At 43.1% G+C, this 18,619-nt stretch overlaps 1 protein-coding gene across 1 annotated transcript in view; it reads right to left on the minus strand.

The window, feature by feature from the left end:
- FMN2 (formin 2) overlaps positions 1-17,922 on the minus strand; it is a 378,526-nt gene extending 360,604 nt beyond the window's left edge. The window contains 1 exon segment of the mRNA XM_032242253.1: positions 16,131-17,922. Coding sequence (XP_032098144.1) covers positions 16,131-17,703 — 1,573 coding nt within the window. The 5' untranslated portion in view covers positions 17,704-17,922.
- Between the last annotated feature and the right edge of the window lie 697 nt (positions 17,923-18,619).

Here is an 18,619-nt window from a genome sequence, read left to right on the forward strand (position 1 = left end):
TAAAGGTAGTATCAAAAACCAATGAGCAAAAGACTATTGAGTAGATGATGCTGGGAAACTAGCTTGTGGAGAAAAAAAACTAGAGCCCTACATTACACCATGCACTGAAGAGGACATTACCTCAAAGACTTAAATGTAAAGGGCGAGATGATAAAGTTAACAGAATAATAGAGAGGGCAGAATTTTTATAACATAGGAGTAAGAGAATTTCTTAAATGAGACAAAAATAACACAAACCTTAGGTTAACGGTAGATTTGCCTAGGCATGGTGGTTCACACCCATAATCCCAGAACTTTGGGAGGCCAAGGCAGGCAGTTCATGAGTTCCAGGCCGGCCTGGGCCACATGGCAAAACCCCATTTTTACTTAAAATACAAAAATAATTAGCCGAACGTGGTGATGCATGCCTGTGGTCCCAGCTACTTGGGAGGCTAAGCTGGGAGGATCACCTCAGCCTGGGAAGTCAAGGCTGCAGTGAGCTGTGATCGCACCACTGTACTCCAGCCTGGGCAACAGAATGCGACCCTATCTCAAAAAACAAAAAAAAAGATTTGACTATATCAAAATTAAGTATTTTGGTTCAACCAAGGCCACTACACATTTAAAAGAAGGATAAATATTAGGGAAGATCTTTTATATCTAAAACTGACTCTATATATCAAGATCCCATGATTACATAGAACTGAATCCTCTCCAAATCATTTAAATAGGAAGAGATTTACTATAGAGTACTACTTGGTTTACGGCATTGTAGAGGGCCTAGATAAAGAGGTTCTAGCATCTTTTTAGAAACTACTCACAAAGCCACCATACAGGACCAGGCCACCAAAGAAGTGACTGCCTCATCTCCAATCTAAAGTTGTGAGCGATAAAAGCACACTTCCACTGCTAGGAGCAGGATTCCTCATCGCTGGATGCTACCCCTGCTGCCGGCCACACCAGCTACATGGGCGAACCAAGCCCCACTTTTGGGCTACGGTAAAGCTAGCACCTGAACACTAGACCCCTGCTAACACTGTCCTGGAAGAATCAGAGTTTTTCAGCTGTGCTTCCAAGTATAAACAACAGAAGTCAATCTTAGGACTTACTAAGGCCTTCTAAACATGGCATAAATTCATCAAACCTAAATCACATCTGAAATACAACCCACAAGGGAGTCTGAGAAATGTCATTTTTAGATTTCTGGTCTCTAAGCTAAGCAAAAGCCAGGAAGAGGCTTAGTGACAATCTATCATGTCTCTAAAATTGGTAAAAGAATAATATCTAGACTACACAGGAACCTCAGTGACTAAACAAAGAGAGAGTCAGGAAACTCAACAGAAAAATGTAAAAGGATATGAACAGGCAATTTGCAGAAGGGTAAACCTAAATGGCTAAAAATATACAACAGTTTTTCTCAAAAGCATTATTCAGCAGATAAATACAAAGTAAAACAATGAGATACCACTTTCCCTCATTGGATTAGTGGAAATTGGATAATGCCAATTTGCCACGCTAATGAGGCATAAACTAGAAAGGCATTCTGGAAACTAATCTGACAGTACCTACACCAATTAAACCTTTTATTTAATGTCCTGACAATTCCACTTCCAAATGTATATCCCAGAGAAGTTCTCACATAGCTCTCTGTATGGAAATATTCATCAGAGTGTTTTCTGTGGTGGCTGAGAAATACAGGAATCTAGATGTTCATCATCATGCTAATGTTTAAAATAAATCTAGGGAATGTACCCAGAGCCACCACATTGCACAACTCTAGGGCACCTTACTCACACACAATAAAAGGTGAATAGTGCCCTTGGTGTTGAACTACCCAGCGGGACTTTCATTCTTAGGCATACTATATAACAGTGGGAAGCAAAAAACGAGGTGGAAATCCACCCAGAAAAGTTTGTAGATTTTTTTCAAAGTCAGCTGAGTATGGTTTTGTTCTTTTTAAGAAATAGAATGAGGTCTACAACTCAGAGTGTTTTATAAACCAAACATAAACAGAAATACTATGTACTTTACAAAAATGCATACAAATTCAAAGAGGGCAATACATAAAGCAGTTCTATATGTCTACTAGAGGCTTTGGAATGGGAAGTGAAAATGCAGGGATGGCCGGGTGCAGTGGCTCACGCCTGTGATCCCAGTATTTGGGAGGCTGAGGCTGGCAGATCACGAGGTGAGGAGTTCAAGACTAACCTGGCCAATATGGTGAAACCCCGTCTCTACTAAAAACACAAAAATTAGCTGGGTGTAGTAGTGCATGCCTGTAGTCCCAGCTACTCGGGAGGCTGAGGCAGAAGAATCCCTTAAACCCGGGAGGCAGAGGTTGCAGTGAGCTGAGATTGTGCCACTGCACTCCAGCCTGGGTGACAGAGTGATACTCTGTCTCAAAAAAAAGAAAGAAAAAGAAAAAGAGAGAAAGAAAGACAGAGAAAGAAAATGCAGGGAGTACAATAAGGACAAAATGAGTTTTGCATGGACTGATGGGTGTCTGTCACAGACTGAATGGATTCTCATGAATACAACTAAATGGATTCTTTTGTTCTCTGAGGACCAGGAAGAAAAAGTGTTAATAATACCTAAAACTACCAGAGAAAACATGAGATATCTGAAAAACCACTGAAGTACTTAGGAAGAGATGAAGAATAGTAGATTCTAAACACTGATGTGACAAAATACAGAGCATTAAATATTAATAGGTATTAAATATATATAATGTCTATTATATATAATACATAATTTACATATGCTAAATAACACAATGTCTATATTAATATATTTAATATATACATAGTAAAGAATTTAAACTGTAGGCTCAGGGTGATAGGGGACCAATGACATGTTTCTATACTGGAACCAACCAGTTCAAATGTGTATTTTAAATAGTTGACTCTCTTGCTTCGTGCAGAATGGAGTAGGGAAGAGGCAGGTTGGGGACAGGAGAAGGTTGAGGAGGCTGTTGATAGGGATTTAAATTAGGAAGGTTACAGGCAATGGAAATAGAAATTAGAAGACATATTAAAGAGATTTAGGCAGAGCAAGACCCTGTCTCAAACACACACACACACACACACACACACACACACACACACACACACACATACAGAGACACACACACACACGGTCCTACTGTCAGATAATGACAGTCTAACAACTCCAAATCTCCTTCAGCATGAATCAAAAGAATAGAGAAAATAAGAAGATAATTTGGTGTAAAGTATGAGAAGGATGGAGGAATCAAAGAATATGGCAGAGCTGGACAGCAATGGCTTGATTGGGAGACCCGGAAGGAGGGTGTCAAGAAGATGGGAAAAGTAGTAAGTATAGTTTTAGATACAGTGAACATCCTAGGCCTGTGATACCCAAGTGAGATATGTCTGATGTCCAGAAACAATACAGAAACTACAGACACAAATCTAGCGGTCTATTGGTAACTGACAAAGCCAAGAGGACACATACAAAAGGGAACTGGGGGCTCAACCTCAGGGGCTTAGCCTCAAGCTAAAGCTAAAGCCACATACCAAGGTTTTATTATCCCAAAGTAGATGATAAGAAAATGATCTGTGAATTTAGAGTCAAATGAGGCGCCTCAGAGAAATAATCCGAGTTAAAGATTAAAGGCATGAGCCGGGAGCGGTGGCTCACACCGGAAATCCCAGCACTTTAGGAGGCCAAGGCAGATGGATCACCTGAGGTCAGGAGTTCAAGACCAGCCTGGCCAACATGGTGATACTCCGTCTCTACCAAAAAATGCAATACTTAGCTGGGCGTGGTGGTATGAGCCTGTAGTCCCAGCTACTCAGGAGGCTGAAGCGAGAGAACTGCTTGAACCTGGGAGGCAGAGGTTGCAGTAAGCTGAGATGGTGCCACTGCACTCCCGCCTGGGCGAGACAGTGAGACCTGTCTCAAAAAAAAAAAAAAAAAAGTTAAAGGATCACCTTTTCACTGGTATCACATTGTCAGCCCAGTCACGTCTCTCAACTTAAATCACTGCAGTTCTTACACAACCCTCTCTGCCTATCCCTAAAATATTGAATCCAACAGAGTCCACATACTTCTGGATTTTTCTAAAAATTGAACAGAGGCAGATCAAACCCTATATCCTGAAAGAAACTGCAAGGATACCATCCACACATTTTGTATCCCCAAGGCCATTTAACCAAAATAGCACGGAAAGGACAGAAGATATAACTGGCTTATAGAAGAACATTTTGGTCAGCTGCAAACTGTATCACTTCCCACAGAGAAGCTCACATAACTTACCTCTCCAAACAGGCAAGTATTGGCTATAAGAAAAAGAAGCCAATTATCTACAAGTATATAGGTTAAAAAATGAGTTGTAAAAGATTATCCCTATTGTTACCTCATTTATCTTATTATACTTATAAAATATAAAGCTTGTATCTCAATAATGAAGAGACTAATTGCCTACAAAACTCTCCACAGAGTATTCAAATGCATTTATTTGGGATCCTGAAATAGTTCTATTCTAGTCCATTTGCTTCTTAATGGGCTCAAACAAGCTGTAATTGTTTAAGGCCAGTGAGACTATTTTTTTTTTTTAATGTAACAAACCTAGGAACTCTCAAAACCTTTTACCCTTCCGGTTTCTAAGAAATTTTTAATATCAATGCACATTTCTAAATGGAATGCCAGACTCATAAAAATTCAGTAGCATATTCAATTGTAGGAAAAATTGAAAACATAACAAAAACCAATATATTAAAGTATATTGAAGAAAATTAATAGTACTGCTTTTATTGAGCAGTTTAAACTGTAAGGAAAAATGCAAAGCCTATAATCCACCCAAGAACAAGAGATGACTTACATTGCAGATGATGAACTAAAAGTAATTCAGTATATTTTGTACCAATATTAGAAAGTCTTCATATACTCTAAATCTTCGAGTCATATATGATATAACATAGCTTTCCATTTCATATATTTTCATAACAACACAGGATCAACCGCTATACACAATCACTACATCAGTGTTCAAAAATACAAGGTCCTATTGAGACCAGCCTGGGTAACAAAGTGAGAACTGTCTGTCCAAAAAAAAAAAAAAAAAAGACTTTTAGCCAGGCCCCCAGTGGCCCATGCCTGTGGTCCCAGCTATTTAGGAGGCTGAGGTGCTGAGGTGGGGGGACTGCTTGAGACCAGGAGTTTGAGGCTGCAGTGAGCCATGAGCATATCACTGCACTCCTGCCTGGTGGCAGAGCAAGACCCTGTCTCAAACACACACACACACACACACACACACACACACACCCCACACCACACACACACACACACACCACACAACACACACACACCACACAACACACACACACACAACACACACATGCCACACAACACACGCGCGCACACACCACACAACACACACACACACAACACACAACACACCCCCCACACACACAGACACACCACACACCACACACACACACACCACACACACACACCACACACACACAAACACACATACACACAACACACACCACACACACACACCACACACCACACACCACACACACCACACACCACACACACACACCACACACCACACACACACACACACACCACACACACGCCACACAACACACACGCGCACACACCACACACCACACAACACACACACACAACACACAACACCCCCCGCACACACACACACACACACACACACAGTCCTACTGTCAGATAATGACAGTCAAACAAATCCAAATTTCCTTCAGCATAAATCAAAAATTGATCAAAAGTATCAGAGTCAGCCGGGTGTGGTGGCTCATGCCTGTAATCCCAGAACTTTGGGAGGCCGAGGTGGGCAGATCACCTGAGGTCAGGGGTTCAAGACCAGCCTGACCAGCATGGAGAAAACCCGCCTCTACTAAAAATACAAAATTAGCTGGGCGAGGTGACACATGCCTGTAATCTCAGCTACTTGGGAGACTGAGGCAGAAGAATTGCTGGTACCTGGGAGGCAGAGGTGCGGTGAGCCAAGATTTCACCACCACACTCCAGCCTGGGCAACAAGAGCGAGACTCTGTCTCAAAAAAAAAAAAAAAGAAAAAAGAAAAAGAAAAAGAAAGAAAGAAACTATCAAAGGCAAAACATCACTGCTCTCACTATCAATCACTCCATGGTATAAATGGGTCCTCCAGCATAGGAATTTTCTTCAGCTCTACCAATAAAGGAAAGCTCCAAATATGCAGAGCGTCAATATTAGACAGAAAAGGTACCTGCTGGGATCATCATTTCTATAGAATCACAGTGTTGAAATTGACTTGAAGAAGCTTCCCAGTAAGACTGCATTTACTCTTCCAACCTGGAAAGCCAGGGTATTAACAAGAGGCAAGAAACGATTGCCTTGTGCCCTAATAGGACAGTGGTGGTAAAACTGAAAAGGGAGGTAGATTGTTCTCAGCCTGCACTCTTCCCAGAGTGCTGACACTAGCTTACCGATAAACATTCTTTCCCCTCCTGCCTACCTAAAACAACCATTTAAATGACATAGAATTTCTTCTCATACGTGTCCACTATTTCACCAGGTACTACAACAAAGGACCCTTCTGCATGAAGTACAAAAAGAGATTCAACTCAGTAGTGCCTGAGCCTTTTTAAGCATAATTTTGAAATACAATATAGGCTTAATTTTCTCAAGAAAGTATTCCATTCCTCCTGAAAAAGATAGGACTATTTTCAGTCCACTGCAGCTCTAGGGTAACAGATAGTGAAGCTTCCAGTGGGTTCCTGGTAGGTTGGAGTCTGACTGGATCACAGAATAGTGGCAGTAATTTTCCCATCCAATCAACACTTCCAAGTACACCTGTACAAAGGAAGAAGACATGAATTCTTCCCTCCCTCTCACCCATAGTGAAGCAGCAGGTACCAAAAGGACAATAAATTTCCAGTGTGGTTACTACCTTATTATAGCATCCAGAAATAATTGTTATTCATTCCTAGAATTTTGATGTTATAACTACCTTGCTTTACTACCATTCCAAATTGATTAGAAGTCATATATTCCATATATTGATATTTTTAATATTAAAGAAACCTTAGAAAGTTTCTACGTCACTAAAATTTTATCTAGTAAGTATCAAATCACAGGCAGTATTTTTTTGTTTCTTCCTAATGATTCCTTAATGCCAACTTTTATTAGCATCAGGTTAGTACTTAGAATATAGAAACAGGAATGAACAGAAGAACACAATTTTCTCTATTCCCTTGACCTCTTCATTCATTGCAATAAAATTTATATTTGGAAGTTCAGTTACTGTGATGTCATTACTATTTTAACATTAACCTACAGAAACAAGAATAGATATTCTTCTATAAACATAAGTTCTATAAAGTATCATTCTACCTTTACTGATTCAATCATACCTCATTGAAAATAATTAATTTTCAAGAGAGATCCGAGATGGCTGATCACTAGCAGCTCGGCATTGCAGCTCCCAGGGAAAGCGCAGAGAACGAGAGGACGCCACACTTTCAGACGAATTTTTGTTGCTCATGGACCAGGAGATTCCCAGCGGAGGAGTCCCATGGGTCGCCAGTGCGACTCTTGTGGCTGCCATGGCAGTTTTGCCGGCACCTCAGCGCAGCGGTTCTCGGTGCAGAGTCAGAAAAGCACCACGAATCTTAATGCCGCTGTTTTGGCCGGCGCAGTGGGTTGCTCAGATTCCGGCGCTGGGAATCAACAAGTTGGACGTCCACTCAGAAACTCAATTATAAAGTCAGTAATTATAAAGACAACAGATGGATAAATTTATAATGAAGGGAAGAAACCAGCCTAAGAAGGCCGAGAATACCCAAAATCACAGCGCCTCTCCCTCTACAGGGGACCACAGTTCCTCATCAGCAACAGAACAAGGCCTGATGGAGAACGAGTGTGTTCCATTAACAGAAGCAGCCTTCAAAAGGTGGATGATAAGAAACTTCTGGGAATTAAAGGAACTTGTTCTAACCCAATGCAAAGAAACTAAGAACTTTAAAAAAAGGTTTGATGAAATGCTAATGAGAATAGACAATTTAGAGAGGAATATAAGTGAATTAATGGAGCTGAAAAACACAACACGAGAACTTTGCGAAGTATGCACAAGTTTTAACAGCCGAATCGATCAAGCAGAAGAAAGGATATCAGGTTGAAGACCAACTTAATGAAATAAAACGAGAAGACAAGATTAGAGAAAAAAGAATAAAAAGGAATGAGCAAAGTCTCCAAGAAATATGGGACTATGTGAAAAGACCTAATCTACGTTTGATAGGTGTACCTGAATGTGACGAAGAGAATGAATCCAAGCTGGAAAATACTCTTCAGGATATTATTCAGGAAAACTTTCCCAACCTAGCAAGGCCGGACAACATTCAGCTCCAGGTAATACAGCGAACACCACAAAGATATTCCTCAAGAAGAGCAACCCCAAGGCACATAATTGTCAGATTCACCAGGGTTGAAATGAAGGAGAAAATACTAAGGGCAGCCAGAGAGAAAGGTCAGGTTACCCACAAAGGGAAGCCCATCAGACTCACAGCAGATCTGTCAGCAGAAATCCTACAAGCCAGAAGACAGTGGGGGCCAATATTCAAAATCCTTAAAGAAAAGAACTTTCAACCCAGAATTTCATATCCAGCCAAACTAAGCTTCATAAGTGCAGAAAAAATAAAATCTTTTGTGAACAAGCAAGTACTCAGAGATTTCATCACCACCAGGCCTGCTTTACAAGAGCTCTGAAAGAACCACTACACATAGAAAGGAACAAGTATCAGCCTTTCCAAAAATATACCAAAAAGTAAAGAGCATCAACATAATGAAGAATTTACATCAACTAATGGGCAAAACAGCCAGCTAACATCAAATGGCAGTATTAAACTCACATATATTAATATTAATCCTAAATTTAAATCAACTAAATCCCCCAATCAAAAGACACAGACAGGCAAATTGGATAAAAAGCCAAAACCCATCGGTATGCTGCATCCAGACTCATCTCACATGCAAGGATACACAAAGACTCAAAACAAAGGGATGGAGAAAGATTTACCAACCAAATGGAGAGCAAAAATAAATAAATAAATAAAAAGCAGTAGTTGCAATTGTCGCCTCTGATAAAATAGACTTTAAAGCAACAAAGTTCAAAAGAAGCAAAGAAGGAAACATTACATAACAGTAAAAGGATCAATGCAACAAGAAGAGCTAACGATCCTAAATATATACGCACCCAACACAGGAACACCCAGATACATAAGAATTACAAAGAGACTTAGACTCCCACACAATAATAGTGGGAGATTTCAACATCAATATTAGACAGATCAACGAGACAGAAAATTAACAAGGATATCCACGACTTGAGCTAAGATCCGGAACAAGTAAACCTAATGAACATTTATAGAACTCTCCACTTTAAATACACAAAATATACACTCTTATCAGCACCACATCACACCTACTTACAGGTTTAAATGAAATATTGGTTGGCTGCATTTTTGTTATTTTCTTCCCTCATTTTTTCCTGTCTCCATTATTAAGCACAATTATTGGTATAAAAGAGGTTTTCAATACCCATTTTTAGACTGCATTCTAGCCTGGGCGATAAAGCAACACTTCCGTTCTCTCTCCCTCTTCCTCTTCCTCTTTCTTCCTCTCCTTCATTCTCTTTTTTTCTTTTTTCTTTCTTTCTCCTTCTTTCTTTCTTTCTTTTTTCCAAAAAAAAAACCTATTCCTATTTATAAAGGTATTATACAAAGTAGGTACCATGGAGTCCCTGACTGAGATGCCTCTCACATAGAACAGTGATTTTTAACCACTATTATTGCTTCTATGTTCCTTCCAAATATAGCAGATACTCCTCCTTCTCAATGTTGCCACATCCTCTAGGGAAGGGAATCTTGGAAATGCCAGGATTACTAGGGAATTTGAGTAGGGCGTATCTGGTCATCTAGTAATAGTGATATTTATCAAACACTTCTTATTCCCTGGCAGAAAAAAAAAATGAAAATAATTAATTTTGACTGCCCAGAAAGTTTAGCAATTTTCCAGCTTAAATTCAACTGGTTTTAATTGCCAGTAGGACGCCTTTGTCTATATCACCGCCAAAAATGATGAACGAGCAAGTATTCATCAAGACCTCAGTACAGTCAATGCCTATCGCACATGGACTGGCACACAGCAAGGCACAAAGAGATGTCTGTGGACAGATTAGTAGGAGAGGAGATGATGGATGGATGGAATCGGGTGAGCAGGCAAGGAGGAAGGACAGAAAGGCAGGGGGTGGCAAGAAAGAAGACCAAAAGAATCCAAGAAAGAAGACCAAAAGAATCGCTAAATCCAAGAAGCACATGGAATATGATATAGACAGAAAAGTACAGGGAAAGCGAGATGACAGCAGGTAAGGTCTGGCTGGAAAAGATACAAAGAGGAAATGGAATTCAATCAGCACTTTTCAAATGCTAAACTGAAAGAGACAAATCACGTATTCAAAGAGGGTAAAGCTGCAAGACAAAGGCACAAAGTCGGGAAATGAAATGCATGTTCATAGAACAGTAAGCAGATTAGTTTGTGTAAAGTAGAGAGTTTATGAAGGAAATCGTGGGAAGGTAAAGCTGCAAAGTCAGGGGGTTGCAGCCAGATGCTGTGCAGAGCATAAAACACTGTGGGTGTCAGCTGCTGCCTCCTCTGCCCACCCCTTCTTTGGAAAGCAGCACCCTCCCCCAAATCTGACAGCCACACCCCCATCATATGCTTTCCTTATCCAAACCTCCCAAAACAAAATATCTGATAACTGACAAAAATGCTTATAATTCCAGAAAAAAAAAAAAGAAATGCATTAATAAACAATTTGCCAAAAAAACCTGGTGACTAGAAATACTAATTTTCAACTAATATCTGGTCAATTTGTATCCTGCTAAGTTTTCATATACAATTTCAGAGTTGTTTTAACAAATTTGGTTCTGATCACTTTGAACAACGACATTTTTTAAGATAATAAATCCGGTCAAGAGCGCAAATCGTCCCAGTTGAGTGCCTCTTGTGTTCCAGGCAGAACTGTAGGGGTTTTATGTATGCTATTTCATTTAATCTTAACAGCATTAATTTGAAATTATTCTTCTACGTTCATAGATATGAGGAAAAATTACTGAAGAATAACTTAGCTAAACAGCAAAGCTAGGATTGCAAATATATCTACAATAAAAGTAGTTAGAATAACTACTGCTACCTTCATCCAACTGTGTATTTTCTGTATCTCTTCACAAGAATCAGAAGGAAATGCACTAAAAGTACCTGTTCCATTTCAAAGATGCATGGCTTATATCCAAATGCCTAAATGCACTTAAAACAAGGCCAGTCCTCAACTCATAAAGCAGTCATTAAAACCCATCACTGAAGCTACTGGTGCACTTGACTTCAATCCAAACCACAGTCCTAAAGAAACCACGGGAAAGGATGTTTCAACCTAATAAAAAATGACTCAAGATCAGTGTTCCAGTCCCAACTTATGTTATCGAATTCTTTTCTGATATATGGAACCCAGTAAGGCAGTATTTAGGGGAAAGAATAGCATTCATATAAACCCCTTTCCTTGTATAATAAGACATTGTATACACATCAGGGATGATTCTGACCTTCATTCATTTGTCAGACATTAACTGGACATCTATACTCTGTCAGAGGCTCTTGTTGGAAATCAGACCACTCCTGGCCTTACAACATCCAATGTAACAATTTACCAAGCCATATTAGAAAATATATACTCTTAGAGTGGATCCTTCTCACTATTGACATAAAAATCAAGATAGGCCGGGCGTGGTAGCTCACACCTGTGATCACAGCCCTTTGGGAGCCTGAGGCGGGTGGATCACCTGAGGTAAGGCATTCAAGACCAGCCTGGCCAACATGGCAAAACCCTGTCTCTACTAAAAATACAAAAATCAGCCAGGTGTGGTCACGGGCCCCTATAATCCCAGCTACTTGGGAGGCTGTGGCAGGAGAATCGCTTGAACCCAGGGGCGGAGATCACACTACTTCACTCCAGCCTCAATGACAAGAGCAAAATTCCATCTCAAAAAAAAAAAAAAAAAAAATCAAGCTAATTTTTACACAGGCCAAAATCAGAGTTGCACAATCCAAGTTCTAGAGCCTATGTGGTTTATTAATTAGCTAGTCTTGGAAAAGCTCCCTGATCTACTTGGTTTCATCTTATACATATTAACAACAGATTTGGTTTTCTAAGGATGTATACTGGATGGGCCGCCTACTAGCTTAATGCCCTGAGGCAAGAAGTTACTTTACTCTCTGAGCCTGGGTTTTCTCACTGGAAAAATGAGAATAAACAGCTACATTTCAAGACTGTTGTAAGGAATACATATAGTTACGTAATGCGCCAACACAGAGTCTGGCGTTTAGTCTGGCACTTAGAAGTACAATAAGTATAGCTAATATCATAATTACAGGCATTGTAAGTCAATCACAAATTGATCAGAAAAGTCAAATTACAAAAACACTGAGGGACAGAAGCAAAAAGACTAAAGGCAGCTCTAGCAATAAATAGCTGACAGCAAGGAAACAACCAAGAAACTACACAGACACAAAAGCTCAGAAATTACAGACTGAAGCCAACAGCCCACACACTTCAATAGCTGTTGAGGACATCTTTAATGTTTTCATAAAATGCAACAATGATGTGCCTGAAGATGACATTAAACCCTTTAAACAGATTAAACTTTTATTCCATGTGTTTAAAAAAAGATAAGCACATAATTGACTTGGGAAAGATTCCTATCAAAATCGATTTAGCATCACAAACTTAACTCGTTAGATATCTGAACTTTAATTAACTGCAAAACTCTAGTACCAAGCTTCTGTTACACTTAATATGTAAAGGAGCCTCCCGAATTTCAGGTGCCATTTTTTCTACTAAACACTGAAAAAGATGTATTTCAAGCAAATTAATTACTCAATACTTAAATGCAATGGCCTAAGACATCATCAGTTTCTTAATATCTAAAATAAGATAAAGTTTTTGTCTTCCTCATGGCTAAATGTTGTTAGATCTACCAAAGAGACACAAACATGTGCCACAGAAATCCCTTTTACTTGTATTTTCTCTCTACATTTGGAAGGCAGTAAAAATCGAAAAACATCTGTTCCTTCCTGCAACACTGACAACGCTCATTCTATGGTTTAAAAATAAAAGATCCTTATAGATATAATAATCACCTGCTTCAAAGGCAGCTGGCAATTAATTGATCCAAATATATGCAAAATTAAGGCCAAAGAGAAATTTCCCTAAGGACAATGCTAGTGTTCCCCTAAGCCTCTGGTAATTTCCAAGACACCCATAAAAAATAGGGGAGGAAGGCAAAGAAGCAAACGTCGTGCCAGATGACATGAAGAGTTGACAGCTAAGAAACAAGGACCTGTGTCCATCTGGATTCATTCTACCACCATAAGCACAGTTTCCATGAGAGCTGCTTAGAGAAAATCTGGTTCACTCTGGCCAACAATCACCCTTCATCCAGCTCAAGGAAGGCCAGATGTTCAACCATTAAAAGAGTATACCTTATTAAAAACAGAAACTGGAAAATCTAATTAAATAAAGGCCCTGAATCCTATAACATTTTTTGTAAACAGTTTTTACCATCCATATGGCCCTAAGACACTGAATATCCAAACAGAAATGATACAGACATTGGACTTGAATCATTGACTCAGTTTCTATTTCTGGATCTGCCTCTGAATGAATCACAGTGTGACCTTGAGAAAGTTATTTCACCTTTTTCTCTATCTAGATTTCCCCACCAGTTACAAAGTTAGGTAAAACTGACTGATTCTTTTTTCCCAAACAATGCTGAGTGAATGAGATAAATATATGGAAGCCACTACACAAAAATATATTCACCGATTACCATCCAGCTGTATCCAACCATCAAATACAAAATAGATGACGTCCATGTAAAAATGACTAGCTCTGCACTTTCACTCTGCACAATTTAAAAAACAAATTGCCTGGAGAAGTCAGCAAAACCCAGGTGATTCTTATACAGGACTCTTTTACAAAAAGTCCCAAATTTCAAATTTGGTAACATTTAGCATATTAAAATAAAATGCAAGTTCCAAGAAGACACTTTTTTTTTTTTTTTAAGGAAAACAAACATTCAGCCTATTTAGGGTCTTATGACTCTTCCATCCGCCTCTCTCACATCCTCTTCCCTCACCCCTTGCCACCAGGCAGATAAGCCACTGCATCCTGATGTTCCCAGCCCGGTGATTTGCATGTCTATATCTATACAGATATTCCTGTGCACTGCACTTATTTCATGTCTCCTCCTCACTAGTCAGTGAACCTTAGAAAGGCAAAATCATGATTTAATGTCCTATGTGTCACCTACATCTAGAATACTGCCTAGCTTAGTGTGCTATCATCTAGAACACTGCCTAGCACATTGTGGCTGCTCAGTGTGTGTGTGTGTGTGTGTGTGTGTGTGTGTGTCCACAGATATGCATACAAATGTATATACACATGTATATATACATATATATATTTGCTAAATGAATGAAATAAATTTCCAAAGTCTTATGCTACTAGGAATAGCTATCATTAATATTAATGATTGACAATCATTATGGTGAATTATTTTCATTTTTAGAAAAATATATACATGACTGTCAAAGAGAAAATATGTGACTCCTCACCAACATTAAATTCACAAAAATGAAAAATTTGCAATCTTCTATCAAAAATGATCTTTCTTTTCTATTTGTTTTGCATTTTGTTTTTGTTTTATTACAATTACCTAGACAGTATAAAACTACAACATTCTTTTCAACAATCTATACAATAAAGAGAAGGATGGAAAAGAAGAAAAATAAGAGTGTGCGAAATCAATAGAAGTTATTTTAAGGGTAAGGCCCTATAAAGGCAAAATAAAAGGCAGCCCACAGATGAAAATTAAAATGAGGTCAATAAAAGTGGCTACCCCAACATTAACAGCATTTAGCCAACCAAGAAGTCGCTCTTTGCCGAGAAGTTTCATCGAAGCAATGTTTTATAATGTATTTATTAAAATAACATGATTTAAAAATTTTCAGATTGCAATTGAAATGTTTAATCCTTCAAATATTTATCATAAACCTATCGGTAGTCACTTTTCATATTTTTTCCATTCACTAAATTCTAACACTCTTGTTCATTTAATAAAGAATAGAGGTTAAGTAAACATGTTGGGCTCTTAAGGTAAGGCCTTGGGCCTTATAAGCCTGTAAGCTAGGATAAACTCATTAGACTACTTGACATTGACCGCAAACAGGCTCTGCCTGTGCTTTATGCTGCCCTGAGTGTGAGAGTCTGTAACATGTGCTCGGGAGGGGTGGTACCAGTTGGACCAGACGTACTTTTGGCCTTCTCACCTTCACTATCTCCAAACTATAGGCTCTTCTGGGCTGAACCATGAAGCTAAATGAAAATTATCCCTACTATTATATTTATTTATTAATTTTTTCTAATTCCATGTATCAGATTTTCTTACATCAGCAAACTGGAGTGAGTGACTGCTTAACTTCACTAAGTAGTGAAACCCTGATTGCTGCAAGATATAAACTACGTATCACATACACACCAAACGTGTACATATACACACAGATATTAGAGCTGTCAGAGATTGCCTTTGGATTGTACTGCAATAAATGATTTGTGCCTCCAAAACTGACTCTTGCAAAAGAACCATGACCACTTTTTTTTTCTTTTTAATGCTGTGGTGATGAGAAATGAAAAGAGAAGAATGATAGTTTCGCTAACCAGATGAAGAAGGAGTTTATCTCCCTGGCGTGACCCTAAACACTGTGACCAGCAGACATTTTGGTGAAATGGGCAGAGCAACCGTTTCTTGAGATGACTTAGCACAGACGCAACTAAGTTGTTCCCTTTAAGGTCTTGTGAGAACACAGAAAACCGACAAGTATGTCCAAGGCATTTCACCGAGGGGGGTAAGATCGCTGGGCGGAAAAGGATTCCCCACGGAGAAGAGACGTGCCACTAGCAGGTCACCGCCTTCCAGCGCCCAGGGAAGGCGGGAGGCAGGGGAAGGCCCTGATTGGCAGGCGACTCGGGACCCGGAGGCCGGCCGCAGGGCGCGCTCACCTGTGAACACGTTCTGGAAGCCATCCGCAGCCGCGGGCGCCCCAGACGCCTTGGCGGCCAGTGCCGGGGACACCCCACCGCCGCGGTCAGCGGCCGCCCCGCGCTCCAGCAGGTGCGCGGAGCCTCCCGCCCCGGGCGTGCGGGCGCCCAGCTCCTCCGTCCAGTCCGCCGAGCGGCTCAGGCCGCCCGCGAGGCCGCCGTCTACCCGGTGTTTCTTGGCCGGGGCGGCCGCGGAGGCCAGGGCAGTTCTGGACCCTTGGCTCTGGGAGGCCTCCGGCCGCCTCTTGATCCTGGGGCTCTGATTAGGGGACTGGGACGGGGAGTGATTGGGCGAGCTGAGCTGCCGGGTGGTGGTCTTGATGTAGCAGGGGGTGATGAGCGGGTAGGGCTTGAAGCAGCGCTGGCTGGGCGCGGGGCTGCCGGGCAGGGAAACGGCCGCGGGGGCGCCAGGTCCTTGCGCCCCCTCCTCGGGCTCTTCCCCCAGCCTCTGAGGGGCGTCCTCTCCCACCTCCGGGGCCCACTCCTCCCCCGGAGAGCCCCGGGGAGCATCCTCAAAAGCATCCTCCTCGCCCTCCTCGTCCGTGTCCCCAGCCCCCCGCGCCGGGGCTCCGGCCGCTTCCTCCCCCGGTCCGGCCTCGGGAAACGGGAAGGCCGTGGAGGACGGCGAGTCTCTGGGCGCGGGTTGGGCCGCCGGGAGGCTGCCGGGGGACGGCGGCTGCTGGGGCGCCGGGGACTCGGCGGCCAGGCTCGCGGGCAGGTCGGAGAGCGCGGACAGCGCCTGCTCAGTGTCCGGACTGCCCGGGGCCTCCCTAGCCCCGCCGCTCGGCCCCAGCAGGAACCGGTCCAGGCCCAGGAAGGCCCCGGGCTGAGGGGAGACGGCGCTGGGGGGCGCTGCAGGCTCCTCGGCCTCCTGGAGCTGCTGCGGCTGGAGCTGGAGCTGGAGCTGCTGCTGCTGCTGCAGGCGGATCGCCTGCTGGATGTCGGAAAGCAAGTCCTCCTGCTCCGTAGCCGAGTGGAAGCTGTAGATGTCCGTGTCCGAGCCCGAGCTGGTCCTTTGTCCATCCTGCGCCCCCGCGGCAGTTTCCACATCCTCGGCGATAGGCCGGCCCCCGACCCTCGCCTCGGCAGGCCCAGGCACCCCCGGCCGCGTCACCTCAAAAGGGTCCGCGCACTCGGTGTCCGACAGGCCGGTCTCGTCCGCCGACAGGCTGAGGTCCGGAGTCTTGGTGAGCAGGGAGTGAGCGCTGTCCAGCTCCCCGGTCTGCAGGGCCTGGGAATCCAGCACATCTTCGCGGGAGCCGCCGGCGCCTTTCCCCTTGGACAGATTCTTCCGGATCCGCAGGTTGGAAAACACCGAGGCTCTGGAGTCCGACTTGCTCTTCTTCTTGCCCGACTCCCCGCCGCCGCCCCCTCCCCCCTTGCCGTGCTTGCCCAGCGCCTTCTTGCCCCCGCTCCCCTTCTTTGTGGCTTCCACGTCCCTGGGCCCCAGCGCATCCTCGGTGCCGCCGCCGCCGCCGCCTTCGTGCGAGGCATCACCTGCGCTCCTCTTCAGCTTCCCGTCCTGGTTCCCCATGGTGCAATCCCGCTGCTGCGCCGCCGCGCCGCGGGCACTCAGGCCATCGCGGCCCTCCTCGGCCCCGGGCCCGGGCCGGGGGAGTCTCCCGGGAGAGTCAGGCGGCGGCGGGGCGAGCTGCTGGGAGGGGAGGCCGACGCGCGCCCGGCTGGCCCCGCTCGCATCTGCCGCCGCTTTGCATAATGTGCGGCGGCTCCCGTGGCTGCAGTCGCTGCGGCTGCGGCTGCGGCTCGGGGCCGGCGGGGCGCGAACATGCTCAGTGCAGAGCGCGGCGCCCGCCAATGGCTGCGCAGGACGCAGCCCGGGCCTGGTTCCCCGCCCGCCGCCGCCGCCCCCTCGGCCCCCGCGCGGCTCCTCGCGGAACCTGGGCGCGAAAAACGTTTCCTCTATCTCCGGGACTTTAATCTCTACCGTGCGAATCGAATGCATTGTCCCCGGCTGAAGAGCTTGTCTGCTGGAAGATGCACTCCGATCTTCAGAGCTGCTGGACCTGCCACGAGAAAAGTTAAACAAAAAAGAAGACATTTTTACATGGGGAAGAACTGAAGCCCAATTCCAGTTCAGAGGTGCCATCGTGTCACGGCCACATACACAACCCCCTTGCCTGCCTCTGCATGACTGTTCAATAACTGTTTGCTGAATGAATGGATTGTTCTGTTTCTTGAATTATTGATCATCTCATTGAACACTGTTAATGTGCTGGAACACATGGTTTAAGAAAGGTTACTACACGTGGTGCTGCTTTTATGTTTGACACACAGACCCTGCTTCTTCAGGAGAGGACATTCGCTGTCATTTCTAAAGCTGGTTTCTGATTTTTTTTTTTTTTTTTTTTTACAGAAGGAGAGGTACGGGAAGCAGAAAATACTGAGATTAGATACTGAGATTAGAGTTGATTAAAATGCTAATCTCCAAA

Source organism: Sapajus apella, unplaced genomic scaffold (assembly GCF_009761245.1).
Source record: "Sapajus apella isolate SASKATOON/1434 unplaced genomic scaffold, GSC_monkey_1.0 scaffold49, whole genome shotgun sequence".
In the NCBI taxonomy this organism is placed as follows: Eukaryota; Metazoa; Chordata; class Mammalia; order Primates; family Cebidae; genus Sapajus; species Sapajus apella.